The following is a 17,664-nucleotide window of genomic DNA, read 5'->3' on the forward strand; positions in this document are numbered from 1 at the left end:
CAAAAATATGTGTTTGCTTTATTACCGATCGTTGTATCGTTGAATAGTATCGTTGGTCTGATTGGTTAAAGGAGTGTCCAATTACGTGACTGAAGTGGACCGCCATTGAGTAGTTCGCCAGACTAACTGAGCAAATGAAATTCAGTGAAGGGGGCGGGGAATTCCCAGACAACCTTTCTGCAGCTCCAGGTCAACATGTGGAGAATTAACAGAAGGAGTTTAGAAACTATGATTGAAAGTCCAGTTAAGTGTCGTAGGTAGTGTAGGTATCTTGAAGTGTTAGAATAGCTCCACCCAATATTCATGCTTCAACCACCTTTGAACTGGGGAGGTGGTACACAACTGTGGTCTTTGTCAGAGTGTGTAAATCTACTACTATCTTTAATGCTAATGTCAATGCCAGTTGAACCTCAAAAGCAACCACTGGAGATGCCGGGGATTGAACCCGGGGCCTCATACATGCAAAGCATGCGCTCTACCACTGAGCTACATCCCCTTCCACACTGGACAAGAGTATATTTGAAAACTGTGTATTTGAAAGCAAAGACAGAAGTAGTTTGACTTGTAGTTACATGGAGTAGTTACCTCTGAAAGCCTAACCTGGACAAATACCACTTTTGTCATAGCAGGAAGATGAGACAGTAATGCATATGTATCAGGGTAAATAAACTGGTGTACATTACCTTCAGATTAGCTAAATAATATTCATAAGAATTAGCCTACTTGATCCAATTGTTAAGCACATTTGGTGAACAAAATCAACCAAGGACGTTTGATTGCAGATGAGCTTTAGCCAAGTAGACACCACAAGTGACCAATATGCCATTGCCTGAATGGAATGAAGTCCTGATCCTCGACTCTAATCCCATTTTTCCATGTAATTTGACAGGAACGTTTGTACTGCAAGGTCAATATATTGAAACATTCTTGTAGGTTTAGTGTACAAAGGAAACAAAAATGTTTAGTTGCAATGAGTGCCATCTACTAATCTCAAAGGATGTTATAACTTTTTCTGAAGTACAGTTCTCAGGAGTATATTAAAGCGTTATTTTCATGGGAGTTCACTTTTTACCTTTTGTCGCTTCTGGTTTCTGACATTTCAGCATAAGTTGTAGGCATGCACGTTCATCATCCAGTGAGAGGGTGGAACATTCTTTTGATTTTCAAAACATTTTAGTTTTTGTAAGAAAGATGTAGGTTTTAGTATGGATGTCAACAGTCTTGTTTTAAATGTAAACGTTCATTTATTGTGAACTTCACAGCTAGAAATGCTTAATTCTGCAGGATATCTGTGTGACTGGGTGCTATGAGTTCATGACATTACTTTCGGCCAAGTTCTCGTGCCCTCTCAGTGGCAGCTTCCACAGCGGACATAGCGGCCGATCTCACTCCCCCTTTCTCCAGGGCGTGAAGGCCATAGATCGTGGTGCCGCCTGGTGTGCAAACCTCTCCTCGCAACACCGCCGCCGGTTTCCCCGAATCCCTCAGCATGCGGCCCGCACCCAGCATGGTCTGTGCAGCAATGCGCTGAGCAAGCGCACTGGGCATACCCATCTTCACTGCCCCTTCTGCCATCGCTTCAGCAAACAGGTATACGAACGCCACGCCGCTGCCACTCAGACCCGTGTGAATGTCGATCCAACTCTCTGGTCCCTCCTCCACGGAACCACACGCAGACAGCAGGTGCTTAAGAAGGGAGGCCGTCTCCGGTGTGGCGCATGACCCCCTAGCGAACAGCAGCGCCCCCTCCTGGAGCACACAGGGTAGGTTCGGCATTAAGCGCACAGTTTCAACTCCAGCCGGCAAGAGTTGCTCGAGAGTCTCCAGAGTGACACCAGCAGCTACTGAGACGATGATGTGTCGCTCTGTTAAATGTGGCAAGACTTCATTGACAACAGTACGGATGAAATGGGGCTTCACTGCTAGAAAGACCAACTGAGCCTCAGACACAGCATCCCCATTACAGTGTATGACATGCACACCCAACTCCTGGAATCTAGGGAAATTGTTGATTGATGGTGCACTCACTGTGACGTTTGCAGGGTTTATGTCACCTGATTTGAGGATTCCCTTAAGTATGCCATAGGCCATGTTTCCTGCACCAATGAAACCAATCTTGAGGTGAGATAAGTCAGACGCCATCCTAACGGTTCTTAGCGTGTCAAACACAGTTTTTTTCTGCTGCTTGACTGCAAGATTGGTCATAAGTGTGCTCGTGCAACGTTGGATGTGCGACGATTTTGAAAGAAGTAATGACGTATAATAAAGGCGTCCTCAATTCAGCTCTTAGTAGTTCATAGTTTGCCTGACTGGCGACATTGTCCGATTAGTTTGTTAAATACTGCTTAATCCTACAGTATATTCTGTGTCACATAATAGGTCTAAGAACATACTAAAATGAAATATAAGAGATACAGGAGCCCTCACATATTTTCTTTTTTAAGAGTTTGAAACCGGCTTTGTAATGGACACCTAAGGTCCTTATTTTGGACCCCAGGCAAACATCGTAAATCCGTTTTGTGCCCCATGCTTTTGAAGAAGTTTTAGTTTGTGGTGTTTAGGCTATTATTCATGTTTTTGCGTGTTATTTCATATTTTTCAAGTCCTGGGGTGTCTTTAGGTTGGTACCATGATGCCCGGAGAGAATCAGGCGAAAACTGCTGGAGTTGCTCCGGACGGAACGGCTGGAACTTGTCAAAACTGCGCTGTGTTGAATGAGGTGAAATCACATTACTGACAGTGGCTAGTGACCTTATTGCGATGTTATAGTCGGCAAATGAATATAGTAACTTGCTATTTGGTTGGTCATGTGCACCAAAAGTCGCTGTTACCGGTATGGTGATACGGTGCTTTACATGAACAAGTAACACCTTAAACATTGGGTTAGTTGTAGCTAGCATGCTAACGCTATCTGGAGTGATCCTTGAAGTTGTACAGGGTGTTTTGTTTGATCTCAGACGTTGTGTTTTCGTTCTCAGACGCTGCACGAATACATGACCTCGTTTTTGGCACTCAAACAGAAGATAATCGAAACTGAGTGAGTTGTTCTATAACTGTCAACATAACTTTCATTGTGTTTCTTTGCATTTTTATTCAGCTGATTGGTCGCTAATACATTGGATTGCATATTAGCCTCAAAGTGATGTATCATATATGTCATGATGTGTGTGTGTGTGTGGGTGTGTGGGTGTGTGGGTGGGTGGGTGGGTGTGTGTGTGTGGTGTATTAATGTTTGATGAAAATTCTCTTTGAGTGGCGGTCCTCATCAGACTGTGATTGTAACATTGGTCTGTTGTCTTTTCCTTCCACAGTAAAATTCTGAACGAGTTCAAAGAGAAATGCGATGATATCCTTTTTCACATGCCTGTTTATTATGTTACTGGTGTTTCATTTACATTTTGTTTTCTGAAAAAGGCAGCAGTTAGACATTATATCAGCAGCAGGCTGCAGACATCTCTTCAGGCTCCCACAGTTGTCACAATTCCTTTGGCTGCATTTTCAGAGAAAATGTGTTTAATGCATTACAAAGCTGTAATGGCTGTAGTTGTTTGTGAGTGTTTATGTGTGTGTGATTCATATCATTACGTCTAAATGTTACCCTTGACTCTTTAATACAGCTTCAGAAAACGCAGAGGTAAACCAAATGTCCTCATCTCTCATCAGTTGAAGACTAAATGCTGTATTTGACCGTACTTAACAAAGGATGTGACCTATCCTTGGTTCTTTGTTGGAAAAATAATCTGAACTATGAAAATGTTTTCTAGACCCCAATGAATTGATGATTCTGTATATATGAGGATGTTTATGCTAAATGTCTGTCATCATGACTATGCCAAATTTCATCAGAAGTAACTATCCTTTACATGCACGGCAAAGAAGTGTAAAACAGTGAAACATAGGATATTCTTCATCTTAATTCGGCGTCATGGGAAATTATATATGTATTGGTTATATTAGGCAGCTAATTACGCATATTTAGTTTGTTGAGGTTTGTTGTACAAACTTGTTATGCCAGAGAATTTAGCTTGATGGATTTAATCATCTTACTTGCAGGGAAAATACCGTACTACACAGTCATCTAGATGAGTTGCTCCTAAACATGGCTCCTTTTGACAACCTACACAAGGACAATGTGTGTATGCAAGAGGAACTGCAGAGAACAAAGGTGCGTTCTGTTATAAATGTAAAGCGGCCATTTTGAAACATTCTTTATTGAAAACCAACTTTGTAAAATGTATTAATTTGGAACAATCACTTTTCAAGTTTAACTTCACACCTGTGGACCACTTGCTAATGGTCATTGTCTTTGAAATAGGGCTTTCTGAAACGATGCCGTGATGGTGCGGCAGACCTGAGGAGCAGGGACGCTGAAGCCCTGACTTTGTGAGTTAGCATTTCAGAAGGCGCTCAGTGCCAACATGCGCTAAGGCCACACACAGCCCCTTTCACATGCACTCACAGGAGAACCCACCTGTCAAGGACAGTTGGATTTTTGTGATGCTTGACGTTTTAGTTCAGCTTTATCTGAACATGATGTTCAGTTTACTAGTGATTTGCATGTGATGTTGGCAATCTAGTTGTTTTAAATGGTTAATCAGATGTCCTTTTAATGGCACCACTCTTTTTCTCTATTGTATCTCCCTTCCACTTTATCTTGCTCTCTCTCTCTCCCCACCTCTCTCTCTCTACCTCTCTCTCTACCTGTACCTCTGCTAGCCAAGACTGTAGGGCAGGATTGTTCAATTCTTGCCTAAATAATTTATGTATATTTTCAAAAATATATATTTTTCAGGAAAGACCGGATCATTTTTCAACTTAAAATTCTGCAAGGTTGGTTCTTCAGATGTTTACAGTACATGTTACTTATTGTTCATAGAATCACTGATTTAATCTATTACATACAGAATTTATATTTATGAAATATATGTATATTTGTATTTGTCCAGACTCAAATCTCAAGCAAAGCACTGAAGTAACGTTGCTTCAGAAAGAAAATAAAGCCTTGGAGGGTAAACTGCAGAAAACACAAGTAAGTCTCCTCCTGTGCATCGGTCATAAGTGCTTTAGTGAACAATGTTGCTGGTGAAATGATTTCCCCCTGTGATTTTGCAAAACATTTTGGGCGTTTTTGAAAAAGCACAGTAGAAATATACTTATTCACCCATTAATTCACTCTTTCTACAGGAAAAGCTGGACAAACTGGAAAAAGAAGCAAATAAAGGTAAGATATGTTCTGATGTGGAAGAAACCATTATTGATCGAAGTAGAGGATTGTCACACTGTCAAATTAATCATGATTTTAACAATAATAATAATAAATAATAATAATTCATTTTATTTTTAACACACTTTTCATTCCAAAGAATCTCAGAGTGCCTACATATTAGAAATCAACTATAATAATACAATTAAATTAAAAACAAATTTAAATATTAGCAGAAGCATAACAGAAAAGATTTAACACAAGGTCAGAAATGCCTTCCTGAATTAAAAAGTTTGTAAGTCCAGCTTTAAAGGAGTCCAGTGTCTGCGATGCCCTTAGGTGGTCAGGGAGGCTGTTCCATAAATGTGGTTCTGCCGAGCAAAAGGCCCGGTCGCCCATGGGTTACAACAAGAGCTCTTTCTAAGGGTGTTTAAGTGCTCATGTCTGTTCAGTGCATTATGTTTCAAGAATGTACATAGGCCATTCATTGAGTGCAAAGAATGTTAATTGTAATATTAATTTAACTCCTCTCATTCCAACAGAAAAGATGAACACTGGAGTGCAAACAGAAAGGAAAGGTAAGACCAGAATCCTTGTTGGCTTAAGAACGGTTTTGACTGACTTTTCAGTCAACCGTCGACTGCATACTTGCCATACTCGCCTGTCATGCTGATGGACCTATGAGACTTTTGCAATTCAGTAAATACGCACGTTGAATAGGGATTCCTTTACCCCAACAGAGCTATGCAGCACAGTGGTACAGACAGACGTGGCGGAGAGGAGCAGCACAGCTGTGCAGACTAACTGCATACATAAGAGCAGTGCAGTGGTGCAGACTGACCCAACAGAAGAGAGCCTGATGGATCTAGGTGAGTTGTCCAATCATCATAAAATGACCTATCACCACAGGCCATGTCTTTGGGATGGTCACACTGGAATCGAGCAGCCTTGAGCTGCAAATGCTGCAAAACCATTTCAGAAATAAGTCATCATTTTGCACTGTGTTTGTGTTTGTTAGTGTTTGTTTTCATGTTTTGCACGCAAGAGCCACCGTAGCCTTAGTTGTTTTGAGCCTGTAGAGGTCCTGCAGCGGTGTCTGTCATTAAAGCTTCCTTTTTTCCACAGGAAAAATCAGACATCTGGTAGCAGGCCTTTGGCACAGCGTGCAGCCACAGTCACTGTCCGAAACACCTCTCCTAGTTGGTGAGTTCTGAATCCTCATTCACACATTTCATACATTTCTTTCTCATTTTGAGATTCAGCGGCTTACTGGCATCTTTAGCTGTACCGCTATTTGTTTGTTTGTAACAGAGAAATGTATTAGAGTTGTTCATTTACATTTATTCGTTCTTCCAAAGCAATGTACAGCATTGTTCAGATATACTTGTTTGTTATACTTAGATATGTTTTTATCAGTCTGTGGGCTCCCTCGGTATTGAACCCATACCTTGATGTAGTCAGCCCTTTCTTTACCAAATGAGTCACATGAAGTTTAGCAATATGAATAAGACCTATTGTTACCTAAGAGGTTCTGTATTATGAAAATGTTCTCTCCAGTATATTCCAGCAATATTAAATATGATTTATGTCCTTTCTCTTTTTCTGTACATCAGGATCCCTGATGTGTCGCCCTCCACTGGTGCCATCATTAAGTCGGTCTGATGTTCCAGTACCTAAGGAACGTCTTCATATGTCACCCCTGCGTCCATCTCCTGCCATTTTGCCAAGAACTCCTGTCAGGCCACCTGCCCTCCGTAAGGAAAGCCTTTTGTCAGCGGATGAGATTTTGGATTTGTTCAGATTGCTGCCGCCTCTACTCTCACCTGTGCACAGCCCTGTCGATCAGAGGGTAAGCTCTCACTCCCTCCCTCCAGTGAACTTTAATTTAATAAAAATGTTATTGTAAATTAAATCCGTTACTCATTTATGTGGTTGTGACTCTGCTACTGATTTCCGGAATAACTGTAATCATTGGGGTAATTAGAAAAACGTTTCCAAGCCAAACACCTTGCTGTTTTTTTGTTTTTACATAATGGGAAAACAGAGAGGCACTGAGTTAATAATGCTACCGTGGTCTCATTAATGGGGGGTGATTTTGTTAATACTTGCTCGTGTTTTGACATTTTGCTCAAATCTGTTTGTGTTTCCATTTGCAGAGCGGTGTGGATGAAGACTTGCAGTTATCAGATGAGGCAGAAGAACTCCACACATTCAAGGAGGAAGACTTGAAGGAGGCGGCGGCGATGGCAGCGGCATCCGTGCTCCTCCTCTCGAACGGCCTGAAGGAGAGCAGTCAGGTCTGCTCCCCCGAGTCCCCCCCTGAGGTGAAGTTCCAACAGTCCTCCCCCACAGCCGCAAAAGATCAAACCGCACAAGATCAAACCATAGACCGGAAAGGAGAAGCCGTCCGCCTCCACATTTCCAAGAACGGAAAGAGCAAAAGGAGTCCGGCTCCCAGGCCAGCGACGTTCGAGTTTCCTGGTAAGAATGAGGGATGCAGGGAAGAGAAGGCAGCCCAGGAGTCTGAGGTGGTGCCTTCAGCTCAGGTGTGCACTGACCACATTGCTGACATGGAGTGGGACCCCTCTCCTGTAGACAGCTTGTCATGTAAGAACAAAAACAGACTGGAAGGTGCTCACAGTGAAGGTGCTCACAGTGAAGGTGCTCACAGTGAAGGTGCCCACAGTGAAGGTGCCCACAGTGAAGGTGCCCACAGTGAAGGTGCCCACAGTGAAGGTGCCCACAGTGAAGGTGCCCACAGTGAAGGTGCCCACAGTGAAGGTGCCCACAGTGAAGGTGCCCACAGTGAAGGTGCCCACAGTGAAGACATTGTTGACCCACATCATAGCTCTGGGTTTGATGTTGCAAATGAGGACAGACTCTCGGAGGCCAAAGTGGATAACACTGAAGCTGAACACAGTCTTCGGAAAAATAGCCTCGTTACACTTGAGAGTGTAAAGAATAAAGAGGTGGTGATGATGTGCAATGGTGGGCTGCACGAGGAGCAAATCTCACCTTTAAAACCTTCTTTGACAGACTTTGAGGCCAAAGCTCTGAACCCTCAAGTCACAGAACAGATTGTGGAGATCGGTAAGAGATGCACTGGTGTGGCCCTGAGGTTAGGGTCGTTGAATGGGGTACAGAACGCTCATGATCAGAACCATAATGATGTCGTGAATATGGTGTCTTCTAGAGGGGGACCGAATGGACATGATGAGAATCATCGTGACCCTATGAATTCTGGATTAATAGGACGGAAGCAGAATCCCCACAATCATATTAATGACGTTGTGAATTCAGCTTCGAGAGCAGAGCTGCGGAATGGCCAGCATCAGGCACCCTCTGATAAGATCAGAAACTCCGATGTGTCTGAGGAGGCGTGTGAAGCTGGTGGGCAGAAACCCTCAGAGGATGGGTGTGTGGACACCGAGTCCTCTGAGGACCTGGACTATCTTGGTCTCCAGCGCAAGGTCCGCGTGGCCCACTTGCGAAAGGAGACCCACCAGTCCGCTGGAAGCATTAATGGCTCCTCGGAGAAAGAGGAATCAAAGGCCAAACCCTCAAAGGATCTTCCAGGTAGCACAGGCATTAAAACTCTAACTCCAAGTCCCATGGCTCAGGGTGATGTGGAAAACCATTCTGCTGATGAGAACGGTGACATTATGACAGAGCAAAATAAAAGCATTGATCAGTCATGTTCGAGGATAGGAGATGCCTTAACAAATGGCCTTAATGCTCCTTCGGCTCTAGAAAGTCAAGAAGACACGCAGCCTGAGAAGGAACGGCAGATGCCAAAGCTACGTAAGCGAATGCAAGACCAATCCTCCGGACACATGCGAAGGGACAACTCCTGTGTGCCTAGAATTGAAACTCCAAACCGGCCTGTTCTCACCAATGGCACTTCCACACTCAGGCCCTTTGCAGATGGTGCTGTCCATACAAATGGATTTGGAGCTTCTGATCCTTCATTAGAAGAAAGGGTCAGCTACACGAGGGTCAAAGGCCTGGAGGAGTCCCCTCGGCCGGTTCCCATTATGTCTCTCGCAGAATCTCTTCAGAGCATTCGCTCGATGATGGGCCCCCCTCTCCCCCCTCTACTCCTCCCTCTGTTGGGGACCCCTCCCAAGTCCGTGAGACTGGACCACCCATCGAGACCCGCGTCTGGACATGTGATGGGCCGCTCGGCACAGGATTGCTCTGACCACCCCGCTTCTATGCTCTCCGCCAACACAGCACTCCGGAATGGCCCCCAGAAGATTTCCTTCTCCCCCGCTACCACCACCCCCTCCCCCTGCAAAGGCGTCCCCTCTCCTCTGCAGTTCGGCTCGGCCACCCCCAAACATGCCGTGCCGGTCCCCTGCAGGCACCCCGTGTCCGCGCTGAACCCCATGTCTCCCGCCGCCGCCCCTGCACAAGAGAACTCCATGCAGATGTTGGACTCCATGTACCCAGAGCTGTCGGCTCAGGCTCGCACGCTCAACATCCTGCGCGGGAACGTCAGCCTCGCCAGGCCCGTGCCGGAGCCCAGCACGCCCCCACAGACCACCAGCAGTCACATGTCATCCGGCTTCAACTCGGTGGCGACAGCCTTCACCAAAACCCAGCAGACAGGAAAGAGGGCCGGGAGCAACGTGCTTTTGCCAAAGAGTGCCAAAAAGTTACGGTTAGGTGGCTCGCCTGTTCCTGTTAACACAAGGCCGCCGTCAGACCTCGCCATGGAGCTCCCACAAGGGGGCAGGGAATCTAAAGATCTGCAGACCCGAAACGGCTTACACATCACAAAGAACGAGCCGATTGTTCAGGTGGACAATACAGAGAGCAGCAAAGAATGTACAATCTCTCAGGCACTGACAAAAATAGGAAGCTCTTGCTTTGATTTGCTGGCAGTGGTTAAAAGTCACATCTTCCTCAAAAGGATCTCATTAGTTCCCATACTAAGAGATGAAGAGAAGGAGGTGGTTTCTGAATTTTGCACGAAGCATAAGGTTAGTAACGAACACACTCTGCACTCCGAAGCTTTTAAAGAGTTCTATCTTTCCTGGCATGTGCTTTTGGGCGGTAATACTGTATCAATTTTAATAATTTAGCTAGAGGAACACATAGGGAAATTAAAGTAAATGTGGTTATTGTATGCAGAATACCAATATTCAGCCAACTATTTTAATCTCAGTTGTCTGTGCATGCCAAGTTATCACAACTGACAACAGTAGAGACGGTATTTGTGGGCGTCAATCCAATTATTCTTGTTCAAGTACCTTGTGCCATGGATAAGAACAGATGAATGACACTGGCTACAGATGTCTGTGTGAATGGGGAAATTAATTGAGATGTGAAAAAAATGCCCTTTTTCAGCTGTCAGTAGAAAAAATTATTTGAAGTACATACCCAACCTTTATGATGTGCCCCCTTTCAGTCTTTGACGGAGGACTTCCTGTCTGCCATTTTGGCTCAACTGAAGGCAGAACGGTCGACCTTGGGTGGGGATCACCTCCAGAGCCTATGTCGAGTCTATACTGCACTGTGCCGCCAGAACAAGGATCGGCTCAAGGCAAACACCCTGGCCTATAGTCTCCTGAAAGAAGGTCAGTTGTTAATAGAAAACTCCATTCCAAAAGGCATCTATCCTTCTTAGTGTGTTCTTCCTGTTGCCCTGGGCTGGACACATTGCTCCGTGTTTGTCGTGTGCATATTTTATAAATATGTACATGTAGCCTATATATTATGTGTTAGTAGGCTATAGGTTATATATAATGTTGTGTAATCTATTTTGTATCATTAGGAAGGAGAGGATGAAGGGATACAGATAAACCCTACTTGATGTGAAACCCTTAAGAATAACTATGTACATGTCTGAATGTGTCCTTGCAGCAGTACTCCATGTTTTCACTACTATGCTCTCTGGCAGGCAGGGGAAAGGCAGTAATATCTTCATTAGGAGATGTGTTGAGGTACGGTATGTCTCTAAAGTATGGGGAGTACTTAGGGTCAAGACATGTGGAGTTAAATGGCTCTTATTTTGGGAAACTGCCTAATTTTGGGTTATTCAGCGTCAGGATCAGGTCAAGGTCTGTGGCCAGTGTTAATCCACAGCTTGGCGTTCAGGACGATGTTTAGGGTAATGGTTTCTTCAAAGTGAGCTATTAGGGGTCAAATTGGCCATTCCCAACCTTTCTTAGGAGGATAGCCGACTCTGAATGTGATGTCTAGGCAGTCTGAGCAATCAAAGGAAGTAATGATTTTAAGGATGTATTGCAATGCCAGGCCGTCCAAGACATTTATAGCATTTAGCATCATTTACTTTAACAGAGGAACTGACCGTCTCTTACACCAGTAGATAAGGAAAAACAATGATGTGAATTAGGCCCTGTACGAATAGGATTAGTTTGACAAAGGGTAGTGGTTGATGTTATACTTACCCTGAGCAACTTGACTTTCTCCTGACTGGTTCACGTCAATGAAGGATTGTGTAGGAACAACCACAGCGGACCGACGTTGCAGCCATTTCATTAACTTTGAAACCTACATGAACGTAATAATACCCAAGCGTTCTTTCTTAAAGGTGCAGTCCGTGATTCTAATGCAATGCAAATTAATCAAATCCAGAGAGTCAAATCCTCTTGGTTCAGTGTGCACACTCAGCAAACCTCCAGCGTTGCTTCAGGAGCACAGAGGAGATGGGGGCCATTTGAATGGCTGTTGAATTGAAATATCAACAACCTTTCGCCAGAATTGCAGACTGTATCTTTAAGGATAAGCTTGGGACACAGAAGGGTGGACACACAGACAAACTCTCCTACAAACGGATAGGCACGTAGATAGAGATGTAGTTACTGACTGGCACTGTGGTGTTGATGGAGTGTTAATCGTGAACCTGTGCTGTGTTTCTCCGTCTCTGTATGTGTGGCCGAACAGACTTCCAGGACGCTGCCAAACTCATCCTCTTCATGGTGACCTCGTGGCCCAGCCTCCTCTCCTGTGGGAGTGGCCTGTGCAAAGCCATCCATGCCGTCGCCCATAAAAGGGCAGAGGGGGAGGTGCTCCGCTGCCTCACCGCCTACCTCCATTGGGACACGGTCAGTAACACGAATTTGTCTTGCCTCCAGGCTGTCTTGCTAACTGAAAAACAACCCCTGCTTTTAACGGAACAAAAACAAATTAAGCTACGCTGTGCGTTATCTGTATTTTAAAAAAACTTTTTTCAACTGCTTTCCAGAACCCACCCTGTGGCATCCCTAAGCTGATCAGTAGCACACTGGCGACACTACGGACAAGAGGGAAAATGCAGTTTCAGCAACACAGTCGCCATGGTTACGACCTTTGCTCTTCCTCGTGGGAATACATCTTCACTGTTGACCTCCTGTGTGCCCATCAGAAGTGGATGTGGACGCATGACAACGTCATCCGGTACAGGAGCTTGCGAAACATCCATTTAGAACATCTCGCAGAGTTACACTTTTAAGCAGTGCTATGATTTGTTGCTGATTGTTTATATAGCGCATGCCTTTCAATCCATCAGGCAACTTATCCTCCTTCCTCCTCTTCTGCCTCCTACTCTTCTTCTTGTTGTTGTTCTTCTATAGGAAGGAGCTTTGGCCCATAATGAATGCCTGGGTGAGCCAGTCCCGGGCACAGAAGGGCCCAATCCAGGACGTGACCGTAGCCGCTGTTCTCAAACTGATTGGTAAGTCAGGGAAGCACCAGGCGTGGCTGCTCTGCTGTGCTGGGTTGGGTTGGTTTAATCTACAGACTCTTTTAATCAACTGTGCTGTTTTGTTTTTCATTATCTGTTCCAGGGAGACTGGGGCAGCAGGGCATAAAGGAGAAATACTCCACGGCGGTCTGCAAGATTGCCACAGTCATCAACATGTTTGGCAGACAAGCACACTCAGAAGGTGTGTGACCGCGTCTGTAACTCATCACATGTATCTGAAATGGGCTGGTTAATAAAGACAGAAGTATTGAACAGTGTTAGTTAATTCTCAAAGCCAGATTCCTGTAACATAATAGGCAAACACAGGTAAAGCCAAGAGCAAGGTTATTTTAAAGCCTGCTGGATTTCTCTAGACCTGGAGCCAACTTGCTGTCCATTATAAACATCGATCTGCAGTACCACCATCAGCAGTGACCTCTAGCGAGAGTGGAGGCAGACATATGAGGAGTTTGTCAATACTAATCTCTTAAAGGGAAACATTAGGATTTTTCAACCTGGACCCTATTATTAGATCTTTCCTAAGGACCCTTAACGATCTAAATGGGGCCAGTATTGATAAAAGAGCGCTTTAACTGGCAACCGCAAAACAACTAGTCACTGGAATCCCATGGTAAACCGCTTGTTTTCGCCACTGACTGACAGGCTCATAATGTAAGTGGCTAACAACATGGAAAGGAACCCTATAGAGATTGACCTGTGTCTGCTTACCTCAATAACTAAAGAAAATGTAGAATGTTTCTGTAGTTTCAGTTTTTTTGAGAAATTACTTTAGAAACAGTGTGAGGAGTATGTCAACACTTATCTCTTAAAGGTGCAATAAGGATCAATAGCTATTCGCTAAAGGTATGCTAGCAGCTAAAACTAACAAAATCTCTTGAAATGTGCTGACTTTGACATTATGACAAACTAGTTACTCAACGACTGTCCTTACACAGTCAAACATCAAGCAAGTGCAACACAAGACTAAGCAAGACGGCAAATAAGCTACTTACTAGATCGGCAGAAGGTAAACAAGTCAGGTCAGCGGGCTGCGGCAGGCGAAACTACAGAACGCAGTTATTTGCCTATCGACCCAGCTATGCCAATGGCACCGACGCGATTCTCCATATTAAATGTCATTGTAGCGCCCCAATTTTTTTTAAGCTGTTATTTTAAGGTTAAACTGCTTATCCTAACCCTAATCCTGAAGCATAATTGTTGCATAATGCACCTTTAACTGAGTGAGTTTACTGTACAAGTTGCATTTGCCTTTACTTGGCATTGTTTTTCTTTTCTCTGTTCTGTTGTTATTTAGACTTGTATTACTGTAGAGGCCGTAAGTATTTGTAGGTGTGGTGAGTGCTACATAAACAAGAAATTATAATCCAGAGGTTCGTGTTCATCCTGTTGTCTTGTCTTTGTGCTCTTCCTGTTGCTAGGAGTGCCATGGGAAGTGCAGTTAGCAGCAGCCTATGCCATATACGACCTGTCGCCTAGCAACCCCAAAGAAGCCCTGGTGGCACTGGCGGAATGGCGTGGGGAGGCATCAGAGGGCGTGCCCCCCGGGATCACAAGCTGCCTCACACAGATCTCCTCACTCAGCAGGAAGGTCTCGCCCTGAGACACACACACACACACACATATTCACAGACTTTCCATAACTCCTTTCATAGCACCTCGGACTTTAGAGCATTTTCATGTTTAAGTTTGTTCTGTTTTTTTGGTTCTGTTTTAAAGCATGCTCGGCTGGGAACCCGGAGCCCTTCATGATCTAATGCGGAGTCCGCAATTTTGTCTTTGTAAATATGTCTTTTGTAAAGTTGTCTTTTTGTAAATATACTGAGAAGAACCTTATTTGTGTAAATTAAATTCAAAACCTGGGTCACTGTAGTGAAGTAACAAGGAGATGTCCAACTTCCCATAATAAAATTTCTAACTGCTTTGTACTGTGGAAGGGTTTTACAAGTCCTACTTGCTGGGGTGAAGAAGGAAACCGTTCTCTGAAATGATAAGCATTACATGAATGTTAATTCCCTGCAGCATCTTTAAAGTTAGCATTTTTATGCTCTCCTAGAGGTGTAAACTGTAGTTTCACTTTTACCAGCAGATAGAGCCATTGCAATGCATTTCCCTGTTAATGGTTTATCATGTTTGAAAATCCCAGGAGCCTGTATTGAAGATGAAGTACTTTTTTTATTTCTTGTTTTCATACTTTTTATTTCAATTTTTGAAATTTTATTTCATTTAAGGACTACAATCTCAATGTCCTATTAATTTTCTCAAAATCCTGATATCACGTCTCCATATAAGTTTAACGTTGTAGCATAATTAGGCACTGTACCACCGCAGGAACTCGTGAGCCATTTGTGCGGGGGGCTGGCTTGTTAATGTGTGTTTCGACTGCTGGAACCGCCCCTGTAGGACCTCTTTCAGGGGCGAAATAGTCGACAGGCAATGGCTGTAATACATAGTTTTTACCTGCAGATGGAGCTGTTGTCATACCACTGGATGTGCTGTAAGCCACTATTGCTGATGGACCCTTTTTTTTCTGCTTGAAGCCAGCGCCCTGAGTATCAATGCTTCAAACCAGCATTGATTCCATGTTTTGTATTTCAAAGTCCTCAACATAGTTTAGTGGGAGTGAGAATGGGCAACCCGAGGAGATACTGCAGGGCATAGACAAAGGCATATTGTACATTAGGGCACCATTCAGGTCCCAGTGGTTTCCAGGAGTTTTCTGGATGTAGAGTTTGAAAGCAGTGCCTCAGAAGATGTGTGATTAATAGGAAGTTAAATGTAATTAACCGCCTTATCCCTGGGGTGGGGGGGGGACGCTACTAGAAACGGTCCTGGGTGTAACCTGTGGTGAAGCTTCACCCTCAAAACCCAGGTTGGAGCTTTTTGTGGCAGTGAATGAGTGCTTAGTGTCATTGACCATGTTCTATCACAGTATTCTGTGCTTTGCCTGGTGGAGGGGCAGCAGTAAAACAACAGATAAATGTTGTATGATGGTGTAGTGTGTGTTATACTAGCCCTCCATTTCTGGTGAATTAAAGGTGCTGCTCCATATGTGCAACACTGGATGCTTAACTGTCTAGCACACTGTTTCTTTTGTAGCTCTATAGTTTATTCTGTGTGTGTGTGTGTGACAGAGACACACAAACACTTATTTAACTGTTTATCTGGTCCATAAATGTCATTTTCAACAATGCTCAGCGTGAAATAGGAAGAATTTCTCTCTTGATTAGTAAAACGTGCAACTAACAAGAGCTGTGGAAGTGGTGATAGGAATGCACACAAAGCAGTAAGTAAGTGAGAACAATAAAAAGGAACATAGAAATGAAGGATATTGTTTCCATCTTTTCTTTCTGGGTATGTCCGTGGTGAACAGATTTCTAAGATTCTGCATCTCCCTTCCAACAGAGTATTTGACCAATCTGGGCCTCTGATGAGACTTGTCAGTATGAGGAATGTTGTTTCTGGTTCAGAACCACACCACACACGTGAGTAAGAGACAGGAGAGGAGAAAAAAAGAGAGGGTGGGGGCAAGATAAGGAGTGAAAGAAAGAGGTGAAAAAGTATGGTATTTGGCAGGATTGGTGACAGGTGCACTTTTCCCTGCTGAAGGTCATGGTATGTCTGTGAGCACCAGGGGGAAGAGCCTGCTGCCCGGCCTGCCTCGGAGGGCCCAGACAGGGGTTCAGGAGGGGGCTTAGCAGGATGGCCGACGCCCTTGCTGGATTTCAGCACACCTAATAATAACTCATCAGAAGGTGCCTGATGGCGTCGGAACATTTACGCTTCTCAAGCTCCAGATGTTATTTTTGTGAGATTAAATGTATCCAGCTTAATTGTATATGCCAGCAACAGAGCCATTTAATTACTCTCTCTCTCTCTCTCTCTGTGCGCCATCTCTTTGAAAGTGCTAATGAGAGTGGAACAATACTATGAGCCCTCCTTGGATTCCTCTGCTCAGATGATACTGGAGACAGGAGAAGGCGTCATCAGGTATGCATGACAGTCTTCCAGTCCAGGCCCTAAGTAGACCATTCAGCAGCTGTAGTGTTTTCAGAGTTTCAAACATTTCACATGTCACGTTGCAGTTTAATATGTGGCATTATCACTGAGCGTGGAAATTATTGTACCTCCCTTCAGGTCCTTAAGAAAGTATTTATGTGCGCTGTTAGCCCCCCGCCCCCACACCACTACGGCTCAGCTGAGGAGCTCAGAGGAACTGAAGCTACATTTATGCAGAAAAAGTAAATTTATTCAGCATTTCAATACCGCCCGCAGTGATATTTCAGGCGTGTACACATTCTTTACCCATCCATAGAGACATCATGAACAACGAGCTAAGATATTTGTGTATTCTCCATGTGTTTATGTGTGTCTATGTAAGTCTCTGTGCATGTGTATGTGAACATGTGTCTTTATGTGTGTGTCTGTGTATGTCTCTGTGTATGTGTATGTGTATGTGAGCATGTGTTCCGTTACAGGACATGGGACTGCCTTAACACCCTGAGCAAACTGTAGAAACAACCATTTTCTCCTTCTTCTTATGAACTCATTCCCCCCTGCCAAGAGCAGCCCTGGACAGAGGAGTCTGGATGTCCTTCTACTCTCTAGAATCAGTCTGCTTCCGTTTCCTTATAGTTTCTGACAGCTTCACCCTTTACAAAGGATGTGACCAATCCAGTTTTTGTCTTTCAAATGGTATTCATTCAGCTTCATCCCCTCTTGTATTAATACTAAATATAGAACCCAGAGGCCA

At 44.2% G+C, this 17,664-nt stretch overlaps 2 protein-coding genes across 2 annotated transcripts; one reads left to right on the top strand and one right to left on the bottom strand.

The window, feature by feature from the left end:
• Positions 1-1,245: 1,245 nt before the first annotated feature.
• pycr3 (pyrroline-5-carboxylate reductase 3) lies at positions 1,246-2,190 on the bottom strand. The gene has a single exon (XM_080858224.1). The coding sequence runs from the start codon at positions 2,140-2,142 to the stop codon at positions 1,321-1,323; it is 822 nt and encodes a 273-aa protein (XP_080714350.1). The 5' UTR covers positions 2,143-2,190; the 3' UTR covers positions 1,246-1,320.
• Positions 2,191-4,059: 1,869 nt separating this feature from the next.
• Positions 4,060-14,514, top strand: ice1 (KIAA0947-like (H. sapiens); the record flags this gene model as incomplete). Its single annotated transcript, XM_080857379.1, has 16 exons — positions 4,060-4,165; positions 4,316-4,383; positions 4,793-4,830; positions 4,947-5,029; positions 5,185-5,221; positions 5,746-5,781; positions 5,944-6,072; positions 6,329-6,406; positions 6,817-7,052; positions 7,360-10,188; positions 10,617-10,785; positions 12,116-12,276; positions 12,417-12,607; positions 12,784-12,884; positions 12,997-13,095; positions 14,333-14,514. The coding sequence occupies exons 1-16, from the start codon at positions 4,100-4,102 to the stop codon at positions 14,512-14,514; spliced, it is 4,503 nt and encodes a 1,500-aa protein (XP_080713505.1). The 5' UTR covers positions 4,060-4,099.
• Positions 14,515-17,664: the final 3,150 nt, after the last annotated feature.

Source organism: Sprattus sprattus (genome assembly GCF_963457725.1).
Source record: "Sprattus sprattus genome assembly, chromosome: 19".
NCBI lineage: Eukaryota > Metazoa > Chordata > Actinopteri > Clupeiformes > Clupeidae > Sprattus > Sprattus sprattus.

Excerpts from the sequence above, each read along its gene's own strand:
- pycr3 (XM_080858224.1), bottom strand. The coding sequence starts at position 2,142 with ATGGCGTCTGACTTATCTCACCTCAAGATTGGTTTCATTGGTGCAGGA.